General features: G+C 36.4%; 1 protein-coding gene across 1 annotated transcript in view; it reads left to right on the plus strand.

The window, feature by feature from the left end:
• tex14 (testis expressed 14, intercellular bridge forming factor) overlaps positions 1 to 22,253 on the plus strand; it is a 74,101-nt gene that overhangs the window by 44,988 nt on the left and 6,860 nt on the right. Inside the window, exons 14-22 of the mRNA XM_031896963.1 lie at positions 1,113 to 1,984; positions 3,104 to 3,195; positions 4,118 to 4,200; positions 7,976 to 8,058; positions 8,789 to 8,896; positions 10,412 to 10,502; positions 11,699 to 11,762; positions 14,630 to 14,742; positions 18,487 to 18,610. Coding sequence (XP_031752823.1) covers positions 1,113 to 1,984; positions 3,104 to 3,195; positions 4,118 to 4,200; positions 7,976 to 8,058; positions 8,789 to 8,896; positions 10,412 to 10,502; positions 11,699 to 11,762; positions 14,630 to 14,742; positions 18,487 to 18,610 — 1,630 coding nt within the window. The remainder of the gene's footprint in view (positions 1 to 1,112; positions 1,985 to 3,103; positions 3,196 to 4,117; positions 4,201 to 7,975; positions 8,059 to 8,788; positions 8,897 to 10,411; positions 10,503 to 11,698; positions 11,763 to 14,629; positions 14,743 to 18,486; positions 18,611 to 22,253) is intronic.

A 22,253-nucleotide genomic window follows, 5' to 3' on the forward strand; every position in this document is an offset into this window, starting at 1 on the left:
ACAGGTCGTATGTATGACTTCTACATGACCTTGCCAGCTTTTAGGTGGCGTATATTTACATTTGCGTTTTTTGTGGTTTTGGCACAAAAAAACACACATTTCAGAAAAACAAACTGAAATTAGTAAATGGGCCCATTAGTGACTGCCATTGCTTTATAATTATATGAAGAAAGAAGTATTTCGGCTATCTCCTTTGAATTACAATTTCCTTCAAATTACGATTTTTTTCTACCTGGACATGAATTTAAGCATTGTAAAATACTTTAGCAATTTAATAACTGGTAAAAATTATGTTACATACATATATACTGGTTTTGCCACATTGACAGGTTTTTCCCCAATCAACACTTATGCTTTCTTTAACTGGTTGAATTGGAGGCACAGAAGACAAACTCATAAGAACAGTGGTGCTCAGGCTTCTACAAAATGGCTATTAATATATTTAGAAAATGTATGTCATAAAGGTTGTCCAGTTTTCTCCAGCACTCCAAAAACATACAGGCATGTTAACTGGTCCTTGATAACAATTTACCATAGTGTGTGTGTGAATATAATAGGGACTTACCCCAATATGTAATAAAAGACACACAGCTTGCTCAGGTGCAGTAACCCATAGAGACTAGGTGACCTGAAAATGCTACCTGTTAATTGGTTGCTATAGGTGATAAGTTAGTAAATTTGGCACCTTTTATTACACAACCACCTTAGATTGTAAGCTCCACTGGGGCAGGAACTGATGTCAGTGATGTATTGTGCTGTATAAATTAAGAATTATAATAACAGGAAAAGGGAAATAATGTTTTTACAGTATTTAGTTTGCAGCACTTTTTTCCCTACAGAAAAAGTGTGGAAGTTTTCATCCATGGATAAAACATTTCTGGTGACTTAACAAAGATTTTGGCAAACTTTTATCAATTTTATTAGATTACAATTGTTGGCTAACACTTTTAGGCGAAAAATTAAGGACTTTTAAAAAAATGCTAGTAATTAGTGAAAAAATATTTACACTTCGAATTAATTGAACTTTAGAAAAATCTATCATTATGCTATAACATTTGAGGATTCCATGTTTTTAGTTTAATTAACATTATTGTATTAATTATATTGAACAGATAATGATAAAACATTTAGTGAAGAAGTGACCGAAATACGCTGCAAATGTGGACCTGTTCTGACTTGCCACTTAAATTCTGAAAATCTAAACAAACAAGCTTTGCACACTGAGACACACCATAGCGGGCTTGTATGTGATTCTGCCCATGAATTTCAAAATAAAGACACCATTTCTGGTGCAGAGGTCAATGCCTTTTATGAGATGAAATATTTAGATTATCAACTGGATAATGAAAGAACCAAACCAGATATGTTTAAAAATACTTATAATATGGAATCATGTGCAGAGGAAAAACATGTAATTTCTTGTTCAGTATCACCTAAAAGATCTGCTGAAACAGATTCAGAATCAAACACAGAAGAAATAAATAGCCTGTGTGAAATAACTGATACTGCTGAAGACAACCAGATAACAGATAAGGCGAGAAGACCTTCTTCATTACAGAAGCACATCAGATCCACCACTGAAAAACTGAAAATTTCCCAGACTTTACTGGAAAAGATTAATAAAGCTCTTGATTCTGTAGAGAAGTCATTAAAAAAATCTGATAATACTCATGTGCAAACTTACAAAAAACTTTCAGAAGAATGTGTTTCCTGCAAGGCATCTGATGAAATCTCTCGGGATGAGGTTGATTACATGAATGGACAATTAAAAATTAAATCTAATACTGTAAGGTCTGCTCTGGGACCCCCTTCTCAGTATAAACCTCCAAGATTAGATCATATGTACACTCAAAGAGATAAGAAAAACTTTCAAAGCGAGTATGCTATGGGTGCTCGTTTGAAGACTGTAAAAAAGCAACTTTCCTGGAAAGATTATTGCTCACATCAAACTTCAAGTAATGGGCGGGAAGAAAACTGTAATAAGGTAAGGATCTAAAAATCAGTTTATGTCATACTTTGTGTGTACATGTATGTCAATTATATTATTATTTGCAAGTCTAAGAAATATCTAAGAAGCTTCACAAAAGTTCATTCTATAATATCTCTTGAAACTCAGGTTTTTGCATACCTGAATGCCGAGACTTTCATAACGAGAACACAGTTGCAATTATGTCTCTATAGCCAAAAAATTATGCAATTTTCTGACTATATCAGACCCATTTTAAGACACTGTTTTTCACCTGTGTAAATTCTGAGATTTAGTTTAAAATTTGTTTCTGACAAAAACTATAAATTTAAAATACTAATTCTGAGTTCTGTTTTTTTTTTTATTAATCCCTTATGATAAAAAAATACATTTTATTTGACCATAAAAATGGTGTAATATCAAGGAAAATATAAAATCAGGGAATGCAATTTATATTACAGTGAAAATTAAATTTTACAAGCTCTTAAGTTTTCCCTAATTTTTTTTGTGGAACCACACAAGAGCTTGTAAAATTTAGTTTTCACTGTAAGTAAACCAATTTGAATTATTTTTTATTTAACATATATACAAAACAATCTATCTACTTATTACATGTCCTGTGGGGAGGAGGGCGGTGTCCTCATGTAGGGCAGTATTTTAGCAAAGGTAGATCTTGTTTAGTTTATTAAATTCTGTAAAGAATCCTGACAAACATTCATTGTAAATTTAGAGAAGCTTTTACTTGAAAAAATTACATGAATTCATGATTTCTGAGTTTTTTTGGCTTCCTGATGGCAGGGCAAATCAAATAATAAGTTTCATTTAAAAACTGAAAAAAAAAATGTATGCATGCTGATATTCATATGTTCATGCTGGGATGTGTTCTTTCAGTGTAAGGAATGCATGATGGATTTGCTTTAATATTTTCATTATGAACAATGAAAATTGAGAAAATGGGTTGTGATATTAAAGGTATAATACAGTACCTTTTAATAAGAACACATCTCAGCACTCTAAAAATACAGTATATTTTGCTGACCACAATATTTATGCAGTTTATAACACACACATTGGTTAACTATTTTATATCTATTTTAGCACCTGATTATAAACTTTAAAATTTTTAAATTGTTACAGGCTCACAGAAAGTATGCTGAAAAAGATAAAGACCTAAAAGATTCCAATACTGAACCAAATGATAGGTGCTCTGAGGCATACTCTGAAGAACTGTAAGTTGTGAATTTGTATTGTCTATAGGGCTGATTCACTAAGGTGTGTTAAAATGAGCGTTATTTATAGCATGCGGTAAAAATTTTATCGCGTCTAATTTTTCGCATCGTAACGCACGATTCACTAAAAGGATACTTGCGTTAATTTAGACGCGATTCAGTTTGCGTTATTTAAGTCGCGAAGACTATTAAACGCATACTAGTTAACGCAGCACGCACAAATTGTAAAAAGCACACTGCAAAGTCCATATTGTGTTGCCAAAAGCTCATGAACTGTACTTTTCTATAATTACCGCCTGCCTCAAGTAGGTGTTAATTTTCGCACAGACTAATGCGATATTTAGCGCGTCTAAGTGTTTGTGAACCATGCGTTAGTATTATTTCTGCGTGCTAATTAACGCAATGCGGTAAAATTAACGCATTCGGTTGCGCCCTATTTAACGCAAGCGATAATACTTTAGCGAATCATGCGTTTTTTTGTGCGTCAACTTTAATGTAAAAAAGCATGCGATAAGCGTTATCGCACTTTAGTGAATCAACCCTTATATTTTTAAAGTACTCATAAATTCTACCAGAAATGCTAAAATCAGAAATTAGAGGAATACTTAATTTACACAGTCTTAATATCAGTGCAGTCCCATTTGTACAACAACTCTTTACTGACACAGGTTAATCAGGCCTTTTAAAAGGAAAGATTAGTGGGGTACCCTGTGCCAATGCATTTTTCAGTGAACAGGAGCAGCAAACTGTGGTTTACACTAGTTTTACCAAGATCAAGGCTGGGGACCTATCAAATATATCACATTGCAATGCAGCTATAATAAGTCTGCTTGTTTGAAAATGTACAGTTTGGATTACACTTTAGGCTACTCTTAAATTTATATAAGCATAAGTATATGATTCTATAACTGTCATTTTGTAGATTTTATGCAAAAGCAAATGTTTGCGAAGGCAGGACAAAATATGTTGGTAGGACAATTGGAATGGCATCATCAGAATGGACTAGTAAGTATCATTTTACATGTGTACTAAAATGAACAACATACAGTGTTAAATCATTGGCAAAATATAATTAGGTTTCTCTTTTTTGTTGTTGTGTATATACACTTTAGGTAGGGTTGCAACCTGTCCGGTTTTGAACCAGACATTGTAGTTTTTAGATGGGCTGCCTGGTTCAGAACTGCCTGCCCGTTTTTTAGACCTATGCAAACCAGACAAGACTGCCCCATGATTGACACAAAATAAGGCCAATCATAGGCTGGTATGTCATATCATGCCCCTAAATGTCACTGACATGCCCACTTACATCACTGTGCCCTTCCCCCTTGCGTCACTGCCCCAGCCAGATGTATCTAAAAAGAAAGGTGGTAACCATAAGTATAAGGCTCATTTACGCCCACAAGTGCAGTTAGCAAAGTGCAATTTGAAGCATAATCACCCTGTTTTTTTCCCCTAGAATGCACTATTTTTTCCCCAATATTCAGGAGACATTGCGGACGCAAATGAGCTATTGAGATGCCAAATATTTTCAAAGTCTGCTATTATTTCTGTTTTTTTTTACTTGCAATTATGCCCTATTCTTTTGTCTGCCTATTGACGCAGGACTCTGAGAGAATCCTGGAGCTACCACCCGGTCCAGAGGTGGCAATAGTTCCAGGGTTCCCATGCATGAATAGGCACAACTGCACCTGATTCAGAAGGGAAGGCTGGAAAGACTGATTGGTGCTAAGCGCAGCTATATGAAGTGTGAAGAGTACATTTTGAAGCACTTACATTTAAAGGGCTAGTTCACCTTTAAATGAACATTTATGTAAGTTATAGAATGGCCAGTTCTATGCAACTTTTCACTTGATCATTTGCCTTCTTCCTCTAAGTCTTTTCAGCTTTAAAACGGGGGTAACCAACCCTAGCAGCAAAAAAACTACTGCTCAGTGAGGTTTCAGTTTTATTGTCATTGTTACTTTTTATTACTTACCTTTCTATTTAGGCCCTCTCCTATTTATATACCAGTCTGTCATTCAAACCAGTCCCTGGTCGCTAAGGTAATTTGGACCCTAGAAACCAGATTGCAGAAACTCCAAACTAAAGAGCTGCTAAACAAAATTTTAAATAATTCAAAAACTACAAACTATAAAAAACTGAGACCAATTTAAAATTGTCTCAAAATATTACCCTCTACATCATATTAAAAGTTAACTCAAATGTGAACAACCCCTTTAATGCAAGTGGTTTTACAGGTAAGTCACTGCAGGGAAAAGCTCAGCCCACTGTGCTTGTGGATGTAAATGAGCTCTTATATGGCCTAAAGTATCAAGATAAATTTTTTAGCCAAAGATAACCAGGCCCTGAATCTAAAATAATGTTTTCTTAGTTGGAACACTTTAAAAGTCAGTACAAAAACTATTCAGAGGAATTGTGGGATTTTTATGGGTGATCAGAAGCAAAATCTAATATCACCATGTGCAATACCAAATGTTGACTATGTCACCACCATTGTACTTGTTCCAAAATGTGTTCCTTGTACTTTTGTGTAGTTGTGCCCTGCACCACTCAGTGCCTTCCTGCCTTCTGCTGAATTGAGCACTGCATCTGCATTGCAGTTGTGTGAAGCCCATTCCTCCCATTGCAACCGCAATGATGCTGGAATCCTGAGAGAAAATTCAGCATTGTGGGTGAAAAAACTGCACTCGCTGTACTTGCAGGCATAAATGAGCCCTTATATTTTTGGTATAAAAAAATACTGAAACAAGTGTTTGTAAGGTAAACTACTACTGGAGCTGCAGATTACAGATTAAAGCTACATTTGAAGACTTTATAGTGCCTTATGCATTTTCTTGCATTCAGCTAGCGTATACAATAAAATATCTTAAGACAACCTGCTTCATTTTTTAGCCTCATGTCTCAGCTTCCCATTATTGTTTGGTGTAATACCCACATGGTGGCATAAATTTGCAACTGGAGTGTCCTGTAATCTATTGGGTAGCTTTTTATTTAAATATGATGGTTATTTTTATCGGTTTCTGTCGAAACAGTGGTTCCTCTACGAGGGCACCTGTTAATGGTGGACATGCTATAAACCTTTACAGTTACAGTGGCTTGCAAAAGTATTCGGCCCCCTTGAACTTTTCCACATTTTGTCACATTACAGCCACAAACATGAATCAATTTTATTGGAATTCCACATGAAAGACAGTACAAAGTGGTGTACACGTGAGAAGTGGAACAAAAATCATACATGATTCCAAACATTTTTTACAAATAAATAACTGCAAAGTGGGGTGTGCGTAATTATTCAGCCCCCTTTGGTCTGAGTGCAGTCAGTTGCCCATAGACATTGCCTGATGAGTGCTAATGACTAAATAGAGTGCACCTGTGTGTAATCTAATGTCAGTACAAATACAGCTGCTCTGTGACGGCCTCAGAGGTTGTCTAAGAGAATATTGGGAGCAACAACACCATGGAGTCCAAAGAACACACCAGACAGGTCAGGGATAAAGTTATTGAGACATTTACAGCAGGCTTAGGCTACAAAAAGATTTCCAAAGCCTTGAACATCCCACGGAGCACTGTTCAAGCGATCATTCAGAAATGGAAGGAGTATGGCACAACTGTAAACCTACCAAGACTAGTCCGTCCACCTAAACTCACAGGCCGAACAAGGAGAGCGCTGATCAGAAATGCAGCCAAGAGGCCCATGGTGACTCTGGACGAGCTGCAGAGATCTACAGCTCAGGTGGGGGAATCTGTCCATAGGACAACTATTAGTCGTGCACTGCACAAAGTTGGTCTTTATGGAAGAGTGGCAAGAAGAAAGCCATTGTTAACAGAAAACCATAAGAAGTCCCATTTGCAGTTTGCCACAAGCCATGTGGGGGACACAGCAAACATGTGGAAGAAGGTGCTCTGGTCAGATGAGACCAAAATGGAACTTTTTGGCCAAAATGCAAAACGCTATGTGTGGCCCCCACTGTCACATATGGGGTTGGCAGCATCATGCTCTGGGGGTGCTTCTCTTCAGCAGGGACAGGGAAGCTGGTCAGAGTTGATGGGAAGATAGAGCCAAATACAGGGCAATCTTGGAAGAAAACCTCTTGGAGTCTGCAAAAGACTTGAGACTGGGGCGGAGGTTCACCTTCCAGCAGGACAACGACCCTAAACATAAAGCCGGGGCAACAATGGAATGGTTTAAAACAAAACATATCCATGTGTTAGAATGGCCCAGTCAAAGTCCAGATCTAAATCCAATCGAGAATCTGTGGCAAGATCTGAAAACTGCTGTTCACAAACGCTGTCCATCTAATCTGACTGAGCTGGAGCTGTTTTGCAAAGAAGAATGGGCAAGGATTTCAGTCTCTAGAGAAGCTGGTAGAGACATACCCTAAAAGCCTGGCAGCTGTAATTGCAGCAAAAGTTGGTTCTACAAAGTATTGACTCAGGGGGCTGAATAATTACGCACACCCCACTTTGCAGTTATTTAGTTGTAAAAAATGTTTGGAATCATGTATGATTTTCGTTCCACTTCTCATGTGTACACCACTTTGTATTGGTCTTTCACGTGGAATTCCAATAAAATTGATTCATATTTGTGGCTGTAATGTGACAAAATGTGGAAAAGTTCAAGGGGGCCGAATACTTTTGCAAGCCACTGTATATTTCCTCTACCAACAATCTAAACATGGTAATTTTTGCAAAATAGTAATTAAAATGGGATATACGCTTTATTTTTTTTTCAGATTTTGAAAAAAAAAAAAAATACTGTTGACATTATTGTTCTCTTTAGGTACAAGACTCCAGTCACCACAACCATGTATCGCGAGAAACCCTACAAAAGAGTGTGGCACTGCTTCGGACATACTGAGTAATGTAAGCATACAATAGTTTTTATAACTTTTAGGTGCCTTTGAATATAAATAGTGATGAGCAAATTTTTTTGGCAGGCATGGATTCGCAGCGAATTTCTGCATTTTGCCATTGGCGAATTGTTTTGCGAAACTTCCGTGAAAATTTTCCGTATAAAAATTAGTTGCGCAGGAATTTTTTTGTTGCGTGTCAAATCGGGCGCATATACAGTGTTAAAAAAAGGCCCAAACAGTGCCCCACAGCCCCAATAAATAGTAACTTTTTATGGCATCTTTTAGTAGCCACTCTGGAATTTGCCAGTCAGGGCCTACATGGAAGCTTGTGTCTTTTTTTTGTACTCTTCACCCTCCTCCACCACTCAAATATGACGCCTTATTATATGTTTCCTATCACCTAACAAATTTTTTTAGACCTTAGAGAGGAAACTCTCCCACAAAGATGCTGGCAGTGCCCATATTGGGTTCATGCCAAATATTCAATTACTGCAAGGCAACAGTGCAAACAATGGTCATGCCATCTGTTGGTTATGAAATAAATGTTACATTTCTTATATGCATTAAGAAAAATTTGCATCTGTCTTAGTTTTTTACCTTTTGTCTAAGTTACAGCATATCTGGTTTGTATGCAATGCATTTGTAAGAAACATTAGGTTTTGATTTTTTTTAAACAGTAGTTTGCCATTAGGGTAAACCTGATACATACCAAACATCTTCTTTTTTCTGTTAAAAAACAGGATTTCAATATTGGGTTGGATAATTCATCTATCTGCCCTGGGGATGAGTTTTTTACTGCCAATTTTGAACTGTCCTGCTGCTCTAATGACCAGTATCCTGGACTTGAGGTAATAATTTAATTTCAACATTCTTTGGTGTTAATCATAAGTAAGATTAACACCAGTTTCCTATCTGAAGTCTTTTGTACACATACAAAACTATTTCCAGTTCTTGCACCATTCATAGACTACATTTTAATGTGGCCTATACTATCAAATGGCTTTAAAGTGATAATGAAATGAAAAAAACTACTTTTTAAAATATTAATCTACGTAAAAAGTTACATATAGGTTATGTGTATTGTTTTTTTGCTTATAGGGCTGCTTTTGTAAGTAATTGTTACTTGAAGTTCCTAAACCTGACAGTTTTGCCAACCTGACTGTCCCTACTTAACTTGTCAGTTATAGCTTCTAATGCTAACAGACTCCTGCTGCACAAATATGGCAGCCCCCCCCCATAGAGGAACATGGGGGAACTATTTTATGGCAAGATTTTAAATAGCATTCAAATACATTATTATGGTAGATGTAAAAAATGTTTCATTTATGGTGTCAGTATCTCATTAAAAACAGGAAATAACTAATCATAAAAGGTCTGACAGATCTCCATCAATGACAAAAGCAGATGGCAAGTACACAGGGATCACTAGTCTGCAAAACAAAATACTTTCTGCATCACATATCAAGGCACAGATAAATGAGTGGAAACATAAATTCTTTAACAGTGGACAAAAAACTTTATGTCATGTAGCAGCTCCTAAAACTCTGTTAATGTAACAGCTCAGAAAACAAGCAACAAAGCAGAGTTGTATGCTGTTGACCAAGTGAGTCAGTGCATTCTTGGGTCCTGATTTATGATTGCTCAAGCCTTTGGCTAGAGCAATTGGTTACTGAAACCACATTAAACAGGGCAAAATCTGAAATTGAAGTAAACACACATTCTTTTTATATGACTTCATGGCGAAGCTCTCTGTTTAAGCAGACCCTTCCCTATCTCTAGCTGCTTGCTTTATTAGGCTTTCAGATAAGGAGTGACTTATTATACAGAGGGCTTCTCAGTAGACTGGTGATTTGTTGTTATTATGTTCGTACAAATAGGACGTAGAATGTGAATTTATTTTTAATTTTTGATTTTACCCTGTTTAATGCAAGAAATTACAAAAACCATAGTTAATACAAAAGTAAAACAGAAGGGGAAAAGCATGAGGGCAAACTGCCCTTTAACAGTAATAGAGAATCAAAGTAGACCTGAGCCTAGGAAATTAAGCAACACTTTTTTGCTATTGGTAAATGCAATAGCACCTGCATTAGTAAATCCATACATATTTTTAAAGGGATAAACTGTTATTTGGTCTAATATTTCTGTTTTTTGTTTTTTTTTAAATGCATTGACACTGAACTAAAACAAAGGAAGATTCAGTCGGACGTAATTTTATAACTGCAGAATCTTCCTTACTAGGCTGTTTGTAAGTTGTTTCTGTGGCCAGACACTGTAAAATGCAAAACAACAACTGATATGCATATTTAGTTGAATGTGCAAGCACTTCTGTAATTTTTGTGTAATGTATGTTTTTTCTTTTTTAGAGTTTAAAAATTAGAGAGGAAATCAATTTAACACAAAGCGCAAGTAATTTAATATTGTGCCCTTCTGGAAGTTACAAGCAAGCTGAATCCGGTAGAAAAATATTTTTTGTTTATATATATATTTTTTTGCTTCTTTACCTCAATGCGGCTTAATTTGGTATTGTCTGTAATAGCACAGCCCTGGTATGATGCTTATTACAATGCTTGGCTAGGGCTGGAGGAATGTGACAGGTGTTCACGGTGTACATCGCCTCGCGCATTGGGCCCAAACCTTATTTGTGCAGGTACAGGATCAGTTTGGCTCTGCCTTCTACTGTCACTGGGAGCCCTGCAATTACCTGTAGATTAGGGCTATTGCAGTTTGGGGATACTAGGTTGCTTTTTCAGATATTCATAACCTCTGGTCTCTATTGATCTATGGGGTGAAAAACCAAAACATGTTTAAGTTCATTGTAAGGAATAATATTTCCTTTAAAGCTGTAGCCTTGGTTGTAATTACAGTGTATTTGTTATTAGCTTTGCTGTATTCGACTATCTTCATCTAAAAAGCTTCAGCTGGTATGCTGTGTTTAACAAAACCCCATGAAATATATAGTACATGTATGGGATCCCTTATCCGGAAACCTGTTATCCAGAAAGTTCCGAATTATGGAAAGGCCATCTCCCATAGACTCCATTTTAATCAAATAATTCAAAATTTTGAAAGTGGTTTCCTTTTTCTCTGTAATAAAAAAACAGTACCTTGTACTTGATCTCAACTAAGATCTAATTAATTCTTATTGGAGCCAAAACAAGCCTATTGGGTTTAATTACTGTTTAAATATTTTTTAAGTAGACGTAAGGTAGGAGATCCAAATTACAGATAGATCCCTTATCCGGAAAACCCCAGGTCCCAAGCATTCTGGATAATGGGTCCCATACCTGTACATGTAAACTGGCCCATGAAAGGCCAACCAGTATATATATATATATATATAAAATTTAAATTCATAGAACTGTGTGTATTTAGTAAACATTATAAAGTATATAACTGTTTATTGGAATTTACATTAGTTTTTCTTTTAGAAATACTTTTTTCTTGATGTTTAGAATCAAGTGGTATTAATTCACCTATCATGCTTCCACCTCTGCAGCTCCTCACACGCATATATTGTTTCTGCTTTAGCGTGTTATATTCTTTCTTTCTTTGGGTTGCTGCCAAAAATGAGTAAACTATCCACCAATAGCACTCTACCAAGATTTTTTTTTTCAATATTTCTTCAATAATTAACTGTAACTTGTTTGCAGGCTCTGATCAACTTGAAATGACTGCAGTTGAGGTTAACACATTAAGCTTCATACATCATACAAGGTGAATTAAATAGAATAGTAATTATTATTTCCACACTCTCAATTATTATTCAAACTGCTTTTATCAAAAAATCACAAAAAAAATGCATGTGTAGATTTGAAATGACTTTTACGCTAAGGATAAAGACAATGTTTTTCTAATCACAACTTTCACAAATGAAGGATGCATTATAACTCTTTATGTCTTTTCTTGTTGGACTGAATGGACTGTTAAATGTTATATAACAAATCTATTGCTCCCTACCTCCTTAATGAAATTGCCTGTTTCTGTTACACTGTTATCAACTCTGGACTCTGGATCCCTTTCTGTACTTTGTGGTTTAATGTTGCCTCTGCACTGTCTCACCCTGAATGTCAAAATGTTACCTAGAAATTCATCCATTTAAAGACCAATCCTATTATGTTTGCACCATCTTCATTTTTAAATTTTGCACTGAACCACATCTCCACCTTTCATTCAGCCTTCTAGGTTAATTCTGCCTCTTGTGAGGTAGCTCCTTTGTTTCAGGGGAAGTGGGCACAACAGGCCTGAGGAGCGCCTCAAATTAATAATAGTCTCCTGGGGCTACAAGAATTTACTGGGAAACTTTTTATGGTCCTGACCTTTCCTCAGGACCCAAACCCTTCTACTGAATAATATCCTCTGGATCTTTCAAGGTCAACAATATCTTGTACCTCAAATTACTTCTAAATGGGGTGGTGCCATATATTTTTTGTTACCTTCCAAAGAATTTGTACTATCAAATCCAAAACCTTACCCAAGTAAGGTGACACCTGAAAAACACAATACATTTGCAGAGTACACATTTTGACAAAATCAAATTGGCTAACTGTCTACTCCAAACTACTATGGGACAAGCAATTAACAAATATAAAGCTGAAACGCAATAAAATAGAAATGCAAGGTAGGAGACATTCTAATGGAGGCCCAACTGAATGCAGCCAATGCTGCAAAAGACTAATTTGCAAATTGTTGTACTCCATTAGGCCATGGGTACACGGATCAGGGAGTAGATACACTTTTCTCAGCCTGCAGAAAAAACACAGCATGAAAGAAGTGGAGCAAATGCTTTTCATAGCCATGGCTTTATAGCAGGGGCGCTGCTGCCATGAGGCAAGTTAAGAAACTCACCTCAGCCTGCAAGTTACCAGGGGTGCCAAAAATCAGAAGTTTGGCTTTTCTAGTGCAGAGAGCGCTATTACGCGCTCTGCACTAGCGATGCAGCCCCCCAAAAAGATCTCAGGGCAGCCAAGGGACCAGGAATGCCAGTCATCACTGGATCACTATTAAAAAACTAAAACCCATGTAACAGCCCTGTGACATTAATCATTAGTGCCATCAAATATATCCAGTAGCTCCCCATTTTTTGGGCTTAGTGAATGGTAACTGCTACATTCCTCAAACTGTGTGGACTACTTTAGAGAAGTAATACTAAAAAGATTAAAAAAAATAGTCAAACAAAATTTTCTTCTTTATAATGGCAGTTTAGTAAATTGGAGAGTACTCTCTGGAGAAGAGATGCAAATTTATGCCAATCCAAAGAGAATTTTCACTAATGTGAAGTTAATTCTCCAGAATTTTAGTATTCTTATAGTTAAATAGCAGTGTTGTGGAAAATTCTAAATTTTGGTGATAATACTTCAAATTGTCTGCTACCCCATTGTACATTCCTTCTTCATTCTGTTTTGCTCTCTTCCTCTCTTTTGGTTTCCCCTCTCTTTCTGCTTACTATATCTTTAAAGGGGAAGGAAAGGTGAAAACGAAGTAAGCTTTATAAGAAAGGTCAATGTAAATACAGCCATAAACACCTACAGAACTACTGCTTTGAGTCCTCTGTGAAAAGAAGCACTGAATTTATTTCCTGTTATTCTGTACACATGAGCTTCTATGTCAGATGTCCTTCTCTCAAACCTCCAGGGCTCAGGCTTGAGCATGCTCAGCTTATTCCTCTCTCCCTCCACCCCTGCCTTCTCCCTCCTCCCCCTCCCTGCTGTAATCTGAGACTAGAGCTAGCAGGCAGCAGCCTGCAGGCAGGGAAGTGATTTCAGAACAAGCTAGAATGGCAGCTGCTATCTTAAACAGAGAGAGGTTCTAGGTCTGTTTACTCTACGGAATAAATATAGCTTTCTATCTTGCATTAATGCGGCTAATCTAGTGGAAATTAATTGCCTCAGTAGCTTTCCTTCTCCATTAATCTCTTCCCAATTGTTTTCCCTTCTTTGTCATACATGGGGCAGCTTAAAAAAAACCCTTAACAATGTAACCTGGAACTGTTACAGATCATAGTTTGCATTGGACAAATTAATGTGTCAAATGTTTACTCACTATCCTTCTAAAGTGGGCATATACAAATTGAATTCTGTCTGCTATTTGCCCGTATTTTTGTGAAGTATTCAAGTGCAAAAATTATGGATTGGGCACATCTCGATTTTAAGTTAAGAGTCAAAGACAAAAGAGGATGGAGGTCCCTGCCCTGTAGAGCTTACAATCTAGATGATATTTTAGTCTGTTTATAAGTCATTAAGTACCAATATTATTTAGTATGATTCTGTGCCTATAATTATGTGTAATATATAAAAATAATCAGACTTTATTATTTAGTTTTAATAAATGTTTAAATTTAAATTCCTTATCTGCATACTGGATCCGATGTGGACACCAGTGTGCTATGATTGAGTGCTTTGCAACACTTTACCAGAAAAAAACTGTGAGGTTCAAAATTATATAATTTTCTTGGAAATTATATTATTTTCTTGTAATATGTTTGCCAAATACATAAAGATCTTTGAATGCCCTGTTTGTTTAACTGTACTATTCAGTATTCAGAAACAAATAATGGACTATTTGTAAACACATTTTTTTTGCAGCTCAGTTGTTGATATTCAAGAGCTATCTACTGTTCAGTTACCAATAAGCAAAGCAGGAAAGGTATCCACAAGATTCAGCACACCTGTTGCTGGAAAAGTTGCACCTATTGCAGGTAATATAATATAAACTAAAGCACATATGCAAAATGCAAAGCATAAAGATGCATTCTAAATTCTAGACAACTGTTCGTGTTGGGTAAGGCCAGATACTTTTAAGTGTCCCTCTTCTGCCCCTCCGATCAAAAATACATGCTTATGTCTGTGACCCCCATGCAAAAAAAATTAAGTGAAAAGGAATTAGTTCACAACCAGTAGGCCTGGATTCTTGTTTTGCATAATATATGATAATGTTGGCTTATATTTACGTGAGGTTTAAATGCTTGGAATGGTCCACTGATTCTCTGAGAGGATAAAAGAAATTACCACAGATATCACATCCTGCATAAATAGCGCTGGTTTATAAATTGTTTTATGGGCATAAAAACCACATGCCGTGCCAATCTTAGTTAAAACATCTCAACCTAGTAATATTCTGGAACTGAACATAGGACACCATTTTTCAACAAAATGACCAAAACGTGATGTGATGGAAAAATATTATTGCTTCATTTCAGAAATTCCCGGCCACTTATACAATTTAGTCAAAGACACTCAAAGTGTTTTGGTGGCTCAGTACTTAAAAAGCTCTGTTAAACACACTTTAGGCACTTTACTGCTCTTTATACCAGTGTCACTGTGCCCCATTTGCCCACGGAGCTACTAAACAGTGTTGTTACCATCACAGGACTCCACCATTAGCAGCAGGAAGGTAAGGAGTTCCACCCAAGGAGTAATATGCGTAACAAGGTAGTAGGTGATAAATCTACCTAGAGCCATACTGCTTGCATGCATGCTGGGCATTTCAGATATAATATTTAGACCATGTCTGAGAATTGTGAAAGACCAGACCAATGGTCAAACCTGGAGCTTTTCACCTGTTACTGAATATGCTGGTGGATATGTGCTGGGTATTACTGAATAAACTGTTTAATAAACTTTTTATGGCACAAATAGTTCTTGAACTGGTTATAAGCAAAGCACAGTATCAAAGTCAGCTCCATTAGAACATTCTTCTATGTGCCTTTAATTGTCCATATTTTAAAAAAATGCTTTAGCCATTGATTCTACTTTTTCCAAAGCAGCAGGATATTCACTTTTTAGAGGTAAAGAAATCTATTTCCACAAAAAATGTAGGTCTGTATAAAAATATATTGCATAAACAAGCTCATATGTAAAGCCCTGCTTCATCTAAACAATTTTCATAAAAATATACTTTTTTAGTAGTATGTGCCATTGGGTAATCCTAAATAGAAAATTGCAATTTTAAGAATTACGGGCCGCCTTCTGGGATCATAGGTAAACATACATGCTAGGTCTCATCAGCCAATTAATGGACAGAGTTATGTTCTTTGCTTCCACACTTCTTCCTGTTACATTTAAAGCTGAATTATTTATATATTATCTCTGAGGGAGCACACAGCCCATCACTAAATTGTGGATCAAGGAAAAATATGTAAAAGGGCAATATTTACTGATATATATTCCAGTAGGGCGAGATTCTTTAATATGCCACTTAACATAATGTGAACTATCTCTGGGGGTATAGTTTTCCTTAAAATGAAAGTAGACCTCTCATATGTAATTTCAGATTACTGCTAATTTCATGTTTTTGGTTCACTAAAACTATCTATTTTTTTAAATCCTTTTTAAACTTTTTTTTAGCTCTGTAGGCCAGGAAGTTGAGAATTTAGTAGAATAGCCATTTGCTCTCATAGATATCTCCACCAATATTTGCAATTATATGTGTACATGTTTCAGGTTCTCTGACAAAGGTTAGACCTTTAAAGGGGCCCTGACCAAAGGTTGAACCTTCAAGGAGGCTTGAACTGACAAAAAGTTTGACAACTCTTGCATTAAAGAATCTTGAAGAAGAATTGGATTGCACATATAGTAAAAATATTATTAAAATTATTTATTTTCTATTTAATATACCTTTCACAGTTTTGTCCCTTTCACCTGATAACAATCATAAAGAAATGCACATTCTAACTGTAACAGGAAGATGTTTTGGAGTAAAAAAAACAGCTCTGTACAGTCCTTGCCATGTGTGATGAAAAACAGTTTTTATGTGTGCATGTAGTGTGTGATTTGTGTGAAAACATGGTGTTAATTCCTATGAGGAATGGCCTATAGTTGGCAGTTTCATTTTGGGATAATCTAATATTAGCACAAAATATATTTTTGTATGCAAAAGTTTTTGAAATATGCTTTATTAAGTTTGAGACCTTTCCATTGATGCAAAAGATACTTTGTCAGCTTTAAATGTTTATAGACCTTTTCCATTAGTGCAGAAGTATGTTTCTATAAAGACAATTTGTGACACCCTTACCAGCTTCTGTCTGCACTTAAATTACATTGCTTGCAGTTTTATGCTGATGACACTTTTGCGTTTCAGGGCACTCTGAATATAATGTGGGGTTGTAAATAAAGCTGATGTGGGTTGGAGCGAGTAGTGAGTGCCATTAAAAATGCAGATTCAGGTGCAGGTCATGAGGCAGGTCCACTAAGTTAGACCTGTGAAGGTCTCTACCATAAACATATTTTCAAGTTCAGCACACACAAAATTACATATCTAAAATTAAGTACATTGTCATCTGGCAGCAAGCTTTGTTTATTTTATTCCAGTATATATTTTCTAAAATACAAGACTATACATTAACACTAAAATTTCACATTGATCTTTTCTAAATTTTAAAAATTTAACATTTTTCCTGATTTATAAGTTGACATGATTAATCTAATCCGTGGTTTGTAAGGCCTTTTTCATTTACTGTACTTGCTTTGGTGTATGAATACTGACATCTTGTGGCTCAATTTGCCATTTAGCCTTTTTGGAAAGAAGTAATTTTATTCTACAATATGTAACAGGAATGGGACCCGTTATCCAGAATGCTCGGGACCTGGGGTTTTTCAGATAAGGGGTCTTTCCGTAATTCGGATTTCCTACCTTAAATCTGCTAAAAAAATTTTATTTAAACAGTAATTAAACCCAATTGGATTTTTTGGCTCCAATAAGGATTAATTATATCTTAGTTGGGATAAAATACAAGTTTCTGTTTTATTTCTACAGAGAAAATGGAAATCATTTTTTAAAATGTGAATTATTTGATTGAAATTAGGTCTATGGAAAATTACCTTTCTGTAATTCGGAAGTTTCTGGATAATGGGTTTCCGGATAAGGGTCTATTACTTGTACAAAGTATTTGCCCTTTTTCTATTTTCCCTATTTTTTACATTAAATTTGGTTGGGTTTTCAGTTGTAAATGGAGTCAAAAATAACGCCAGTGTTGTATTAATTTTATTAAAGTAGATTATAATGAAGTGTAAGTAAGTGGCTTTTCAAAGTGAAAACTTTGAATAACTGGTTGCACCATCCTATTTCGTAAAATGGAATTACTGGTTGCACCATCCAATTCTGTAATTAATGCAGTTCAATGCCTTACAAAGGACTAAGGACAGCAAAATCACAGCTTTTTGAGTCCCATGCACATGCAGTGAGCAGGAGTCCACAATGTGGACTCTGGATTCTGGATTAAAAATCAGTCACAAAAGGCCCAGTTGTAACACTGGCACATTCATGTATTTATTTACAAGTTAGACCCTGTCAGAGAGTTTCAAGTCCATATAAACCCAATGGGGTTTGTATGGACTTGCTATGATAGAAAAAACTTTGAGCTAACAATATTCTTTATAGAGTAATGAATGCCTGGTAACATCTATCACTTGCACTATTAAAAATGATTTTTGTTATTAATCAGTTCTAGATTCTTCAGCATTGGATGCAGCAGAGAATAATGCAACCCAGAACAACTACAAAAAGAATAATTTTAAAAATAAAGTCTTTAATGAATGGACCATTAGTTCTGATGCCGATACTGACAGGTAAAAAGAAAACTTACCTTTAAATAGTTTAAATACTTTATTTATTCTTAATATTTGATCTAATAAACTGACCACTACATTGACTTTATTTTAAAGTATCTAATTCCTATTCCATGCCCAAAATAGTAATGGTAATCAGACTATTGTGTATATGTAAAATGCCATCTTATCACAACTGTAACATCCAACACAGTACTAAAACTGCAACCCAAAACTATTTACACAACCTACAATACAATATCTAGTATAAATAAATTTAAAGCAACTGGACTTGTTTGGTAATCATTGAAGACGTTTCACTACTCATCCGAGCAGCTTCTTCAGTTCAACTGACTGGTATGGGAAGTCCTCAGCATATGTACTCTTCCACTAATCCAATCACAATGGCACTATGTAACTCTTCAGAAAGGTGACATCTGAAACTCACAGAGGTGTGAATGCTGTGGAGTTACTTTGAAAGGATTACCAAAGTATCATGCAACTCTTCAAACAGGTGTTGACTCTGTAAGTTTCAGATGTCACCTTTCTGAAGAGTTACATAGTGCCATTGTGATTGGATTAGTGGAAGAGTATATATGCTGAGGACTTCCCATACCAGTCAGTTGAACTGAAGAAGCTGCTCGGATGAGTAGTGAAACGTCTTCAATGATTACCAAACAAGTCCAGTTGCTTTAAATTTATTTATACTAGATATACCATGACCTGGATGAATGAAAATCTTCATAGACCTACAATACAATAGGGTACATTCCCTTACCTAGTTTTTCCCATAATGCACTGTTTTTACCCTAGAATTCAGGCATAATTGCAGATGGGCGATTCTCTTGACACAAGTGTGCTGTACCTACCACAGTTGCCTCCAGTTTGCCAAAATGTGTGTACTTTGTCAAAAATTGGGTACAGTTGCACCAAATATTTTCTAAGTCTGTCTGGTGTAATTTCAGGTGTTCAGTGTGCAAATAATGTGTCCTTTAGATACAAGTGTGCTGTGCTTATTGACGCTGGAACAAAGGGAACCCTGGAGCTACCGCCTGGTCATGTTGTGGCAGTATCTCCAGGGTTCCCTTGGATCAATAGGTGCAACAGTACCTGATTCAGAATGCAAGGCAGGGAGGACTGAGCAACGCAGAGCGCAACTGTACAAAAGTTTGAAGAGCTCATGTTGATGCAAGTTTGCATCACCCCACCTTTAAATATTCTAAGCATAATTACCTGTACTGTTGCTCTGCACTGGTAAAAGTTGTGTCTTTACTTCAGAAAGGCTACTATAGTTTATTTAAACAAGCTGCTGTGTAGCCATGAGGGTAGCCATTCAAGCTGCAAAAAAGAAGAAAAGGCACAAGTTACATAGATAATAGATATGCTCTGTAGAATACATTGGGCATCTACATACTGTAGCTTATCTATTATCTGCTGTGTAACCTGTGCCTTTTCTCCTTTTTCAGTTTGAATAGTTGCCCCCATGGCATCACAGCAGCTTTGTTTATATAAACAATAGTAAGGTTTCAGAAGCAAACACACAACTTTTTCCAGTGCAGGGCAATATAGTACATAATCTATTAATTACTTTGCTACACTTTTATTTTTTGGTGTTACTGTTCTTTTTATGCATTAGGCCAGGTTCAATTTGATGACAGACGCTTATCTCCTATTGCAGAAGTTCATATCAAGCCAGATGCGATTCAGCAAGAAAACTTATCTCAACGTTTACCACTTGAAAAATCTCGTCCATAAGTTTTTATGTGATAAACTATAAAATAACGTTTTCTCATGAAACGGAATCTGGCCCATAATGTGGTTTTGCTAACAGAACTTATTGTAACCGCAAGATACAGCTATCCCAGAAACAAATTGTTAAATTAAAGGTGCATGTGTCTAGACATGTATTTCCTTAAATAAATACATTGGCCTACAAACTCATCACAGTGCCATGAAGGTGTAACTAAAATTGTGAGTTGAAATACTTGTTAGTTAAATCATCTGACAAAAAATTGATTTAACCCTTTAAGTACCACAGGACGTAGATTCTACGTCCTGGGTACCAAAGTACCTAAGTGCCACAGGATGTAGAATCTATATCCTGCAGCACTTTCTGGTTTACAAGCGCTGCGCTCGCTTTTAAAGCAGCGCAGCGCTTGTAAACCTCCCACAACCCCCTAGGCAACGAGCAAATGAACACATACTCACCGATCGAGTCCCCCAGCCGCGCCGATCGAGTCCCCAGCGAATGACAGCAGTGGGCACGTGATGATGACGTGTCCACTGCTGTCCCTTTAAATAGCGCCCCCCCCCCCACTGTCGCCTCCTCTTCTCCTGCCTGCACGTGTTACTGCTGGACCCCCCTGCTGCCTTCCTGATGGATTGGTTGCCCCTGATCGCCTGCCGGCCATGGGTGAGCTGAACTACAACTCTACTCCACTGTTTATTTTGCTTATTTCTATCTAAACTGTCTAAAAAAAAATTTTTCTATTTCTTCTTCTGTCTTTCTCATTATCACACTTTTGCACACATACACACTTACAGACAACTTTGCCAAGCACACACATACACTTACACACACCGTTACACTTTTTTTTTCTTTATTTTCTTTTCTTTCTTTGGCAGTCTTTTTTTTCCACTAAAACTTTGTTTCTGATCTTGTTCTATAATTATTTGGTTGCATTTTTGTGTTTTTTTGGCGTTTTTATAATTTATTTCTGTTTTATTTTAACTTTTCTATTGCTATGGGGTGCTGAATTTGCAGTGACGTTGGTGGATCCAGGGCTCTGACCACCGATTTCATTGCAATTATTGTTCTTTCATTGCTTTTAGTGGTTTTATTGCATTTTCGTGATTTGATTTGGCCACGTCTTTATGTGCACCTATACAAAAGGGGTATCGTTTTAATCAGGGGAACTTGCAGATTGATGTTTAATAAGATTTTGGTTGTTGCCATGGAGATTTGAGGAGAAATCTAGGTTTGTATCTGGTTTTTCCTTGATTTCTGACCAAAGCTCTGACTTCTGCAAGGGACTGCGGCCACAATTTTCTATTTAGAAAGAGAAGAGTGGTGTCTCTGAATAGCTGAAGGTGTGCACGTTTTGGAAATATATAGTTTGCAGGGTTATTTCACAGGTATGGGGGTGTTTAGACTAAATAACTGTGGGTAGTGCACATAGAGCGCAGCCCCCCTAATGCATTGCCCCTGTTTGGGGGCATTTGGGGGTCTTTATGTGCACCCATACATATGGGGTATCGTTTTATTCAGGGAAACTTGCAGATTGATGTTTAGTAAGTTTTTGGTAGTTGCCATGGAGATTTTGTGCCCCTGCTTTGGGGTGTTTGGTGGCCACCTCTTTATGTGCACCCATACATATGGGGCATCATTTTATTCGGGAGAAGTTTGTCTTTCAAATTTCCCTTGGTTCGAAGATCTTTCTGAGATTTTTTTTTGCCAAATGCACATTTGATCTTGTGTCCAAGTTTAGGTTTTAGAAAAAAAACAAAAATGCAGTATTTGGCTTTTGAGTGAAAACTCAGAGTGAAACCTAGAAACCTGAAGGTCTGCAGTTTCTAAAAATACCAAACATGAGGGGATATTTTAGATTTACATATAAGTTATGCTGCATCAACTGTTACAAGCGCTTTTCCACTTTGTTCTGGT

Source organism: Xenopus tropicalis, chromosome 2 (genome assembly GCF_000004195.4).
Source record: "Xenopus tropicalis strain Nigerian chromosome 2, UCB_Xtro_10.0, whole genome shotgun sequence".
NCBI lineage: Eukaryota > Metazoa > Chordata > Amphibia > Anura > Pipidae > Xenopus > Xenopus tropicalis.